Source organism: Hyla sarda, chromosome 2 (assembly GCF_029499605.1).
Source record: "Hyla sarda isolate aHylSar1 chromosome 2, aHylSar1.hap1, whole genome shotgun sequence".
Classification (NCBI taxonomy): Eukaryota; Metazoa; Chordata; class Amphibia; order Anura; family Hylidae; genus Hyla; species Hyla sarda.
The window spans coordinates 156,822,659-156,826,687 of NC_079190.1; the positions used below are offsets into that span (position 1 = coordinate 156,822,659).

General features: G+C 41.3%; 1 protein-coding gene across 5 annotated transcripts in view; it reads left to right on the top strand.

The window, feature by feature from the left end:
• Positions 1–3,701, top strand: part of DNAJC3 (DnaJ heat shock protein family (Hsp40) member C3) — a 122,626-nt gene extending 118,925 nt beyond the window's left edge. For 4 of the 5 annotated variants that reach the window (XM_056555604.1, XM_056555602.1, XM_056555603.1 and 1 more), the window contains one exon: positions 66–3,701. In XM_056555604.1, coding sequence (XP_056411579.1) covers positions 66–223 — 158 coding nt within the window. In that variant the 3' untranslated portion in view covers positions 224–3,701. The remainder of the gene's footprint in view (positions 1–65) is intronic. The other variant, XM_056555600.1, reaches the window with a different exon arrangement.
• Positions 3,702–4,029: the final 328 nt, after the last annotated feature.

Below are 4,029 nucleotides of genomic sequence, written 5' to 3' on the forward strand. Positions count from 1 at the left end.
TGTATCATTGTTTGTTAGATACGGTTAATAGTCTTAATATTATAATGCATATTATTTTTTTATAGAAAAGAGAAGTCGATTTGATGCAGGGGAAGATCCTTTGGACCCAGAAAGCCAGCAAGGAGGAGGTGGAGCACATTTCCATCGAGGATGGAACCAGTGGCAGGGATTCAATCCATTTGGCTCAGGAGGACCTTTCAATTTCAAATTCCACTTCAACTAGAGACTATAGTGGTGGCACTCTCATGCACCTTGCTAGCAAAGAAATTGCAATGTTTTCTTCCAAAGCTGTACAACTACCCCGATAAATTGGTTGGAATGACTGCTGTGCAGGCTTCCAGTCAAGTGCAGTGAAGTCGACCAGACAATGACTTGTTTGAATACATTGTCAGGAAAACATTTTCTGTATTGAAGACAGTTGAATTAGTTTTCAGCTGTTGTTGTTTTTTTTTTTTTCTTTGCAATTTCAGCAAATGACAGTATTTCTAGAGGAAGAAATACTAATTTATTTTCCTTTCTTCATAATTCAGGAATGACCTGCAAACAGGTAGAGTTCAGAGCCTGCAGCCATTCCAAAAGACTTATCAGGGATACCAAATGATGTTAGTGACAGTATAAAGCCGTGCCAAGACTCACCAAGGAATCGCTACACGCGTTAAACCATTTTCCAAATATATAAAAAGATTAAATCCACTTCTCATATATCTAGTTCTACAATCCAGATACTTATTTGTCTGCCGGATTACTCTGGTGCTTAAACAATCTGGAGTTCATGATGATCCTAAAATTAGATTCCGCCGTGTTTTAAGATCCGTGAAATGGAACAGATCAAATTGTAGTGTGCCTGCTTCTATTGTGTTATATTGAAGATGTATTATTATTCAGAGTGTTCAGGAAGCTCAGAACTAGGATGAGACAAGGCAGATCTCATCTTATTCATGATCATGGCTCACTTACATGTATACTACCACACTAAAAAGACATAATGGGAGGAACTATAGAAGCCAAAAAAGTGGAGTACATGACATGCTTTGGATTTTTTGTCTTAGACTCTCTATGTAAAACAAAGTGACTAGAAAAAGTGGTGTGGCTTAAATAAGTCTTAAATTAACAATGGGCACAAGTTATTTGGCACAAAATAGATCTGTAAAGTATGCCAGCCATGAAGTGTCATGAGGAAAACTTTCTAAATGGTGTAATGAGTTGTGCTCATTCCATGATCATCCCTTTTATAGATTTGGCACAATTTTACACTTTCACATATACTTTGCTGTTCAGTCACAGCTGCTAGGTAAAATATCAGCCATCTGCTGGATTGCAGGATCATAGGAAAGACCTTAAGGTACTTACACTTTTAAAAGCAAGTTATGGAATTATGGAACACTACTTTAATAAATATCTTGCTTGTTTTTGTCAGCCTGATGGAGCAAGATTGCCCTTATTTGACAATTGATGCTTTATATGCTGATCTAGCAGTGTAAATTACGTAACCTTAGTATCCAGGCATGCTATGCCATCATCAAATACTGTTAATACAGGGGTCCTTTATAAGGGGTTTCCAGGTAAAAGTTATTGTTGACCTATGCTCATGGTAGGTTATTAATGTTAGATAAGTGAGGAGCCGACAACCAGCACCCCTGCTGATCAGCTGTTTGTCAGAGCCACAGCTTCACTATACATAGCAAAACAGAGCAGAGAGCAGACAGCTCCGTACATCCAGTAGTGGACAAGCACAGAACGGCCACTTAACAAGGTATGGAGCTTCCTGCACTGTTTCACTATTTATGATGGAGTCACTGCTCTGGAACAGGCTGATCAGCAGGGGTATTAGTTGTTGGCACCTTACCTATTTTTGGTAATGATGACTAATCCAGAGAATAAATTCGGAAGTTTTAAGAGGTTATCCGGTTTTTAAAATATGACTTATTAATATTATATTGGTAGTGGGCCAACTCCCAGCACTCACACTGATCAACTGCTTAAAGGGGCTGCAATGCTTGTGTAAGCGCAGCCCTCAAGTCCATGTACTCACTGCTATCAGTGCAGTACCAGCATTGATCCATTTATGTGAAAAGGATGGAGTGCTATAGCCTCTTTAGTCAGCTGCTTAGATGGGGTACTAGTAGATGAACCCCACTGATCTATTATTGAAGGCCTATCCCATTTAATTCCTTGACTGTAGGAGTCAGGAGTTATTATATGGTGGCTGTCATCCACATGTATTGTCTGCATGTGTGAACATAGCTGAATGTGTAGCTCCTGCCATCTTCTTATTGTGAAATTCCTGTACTTTCTTTGTTACTTCACATTTACTGTGAAGCTGCGGGAAAGCGTTCAGTGCATGAGATCCTGAGCTTCTTTGTTCCATGTGTCAAAATTCCTTCTTGTCAGAGTCAAAGCGAAGAGAAAAACTGTCCCCTAGCAACATATTACAGTGCTCCTCTAATTTTTTTCAGAGCAGAGAAAGGCAGATAAATGAGCCTTGGCGGAAGTACATTATAAATAAGCTCTCATAGAGCCTAACACAACTGTATTGTGGAGATTATTTATTTTTTATAGCGGCCTTGGTTCCAGGGTGCTCTATATATGAGAAAGGGTTTAAAAAAAACATACGCCACACAAATGCAAGTACAATGAATGTAAAACAGTAAATGACAGACTGATATATAAAGGGAGAGGGACTTATGAGTATGGAGTCATTTTTCTAGCAGTATATTTTCTCGTCATCTAGATGAGTGGAGTTTGTGTATTTTATTTGTTGTAGTTGATGATCTACTTTTGACTGATTCTTTTTTTTTTTTTGCATATAGACCCATTTTAACACTGTGCTGGAGTATGAAAAAATACCAGCACAGAGTGTCAAATTCCGTGTAAGCTCAGTCTTTGTGTAAAAATTCCGACTTTGCGCAAATGTTTTTCTTTTTGCAAAAATGGAGCTTGCTCAAAAAGAATGCACCTATTTGCAACTCTGCACTGGTGCAAAGAATGATACATTCCCCCATTATATTGTGACTGTAGGCAGAAGTGTGAGATTTGCCACATGTATTCTATGTAGTTGTTATCTTGAGATTTCTGTACTACAGACAGGAGTTTACTGGCTGGGTCTAAATGCATCGACCAATGTCCAGTCAATTATACAGTGTTCTGCCATGTGAAAGATGTCTGGGCTGCTTTGAGATCATTTAAATGCTGGGAAGCTACTTGAAGAACATTAAATCCTTTTACTTTGAATAGATGAAACCATTTCATTGTCTCTGTGGATCACTCATTTTCTTGTAACTTTATGAAATGGATTGTCCTCAAAATAAAATTAAAAAACTATTCACATGTATTGTACTTTCTATCAGATCCCTGGAGCGGAGTCCTCACCAGAACTCTACCAATAACAGCCAAGGCTGAAGCTATCCTAAATCTGTGAAAGAGATTGTCACCAACTATAAGGCTAGGTTCAGATGGAGGAATTTCTGGGAAGAGATTCTGTGGGCGCACACTGACTGAATTGGTCAACGCTAGCACTGCACGGTAGGGATCAACCGATTATCGGTATGGCCGATATAATCGGTCAATAATCACGATTTTGGGCATTATCGGTATCGGCAATTACCTTGCCGATAATGCCCCACCGTGACTGCCGACCCGCCGCAACGCGACCAGCCCCCCCCCCCCCGACCCACAGCACCGCGTCGCACCCCCCACCGTAGTTCTGGGCGGTATACCGGATACCGTTTTTTTTTCTCCCACGGTATGGATTTTTGCCCATACCGCTATACCGGTCGGGCCCCACCCCCAACCTCTGAGTCAATAAAAAAAAATTAAACTTACCCGTAATGGGGGTTGTCCGGGCCATCCATCCTTCCTGTAGTGTCCGGCGGCATTCCGGGTGGAGGGTGAACCGGTCCGGGCTTTCCTTCTCCTGGGGTGCTCTTCTCCACTCCGGGCAGGCTCCGGCCTAGTATGCTGCATAGACGCCGCTACGGCGTGACGTCAGGTGCGTCGCTGCGCACGGGTGTCACTGCGCAGCGGCGTCTA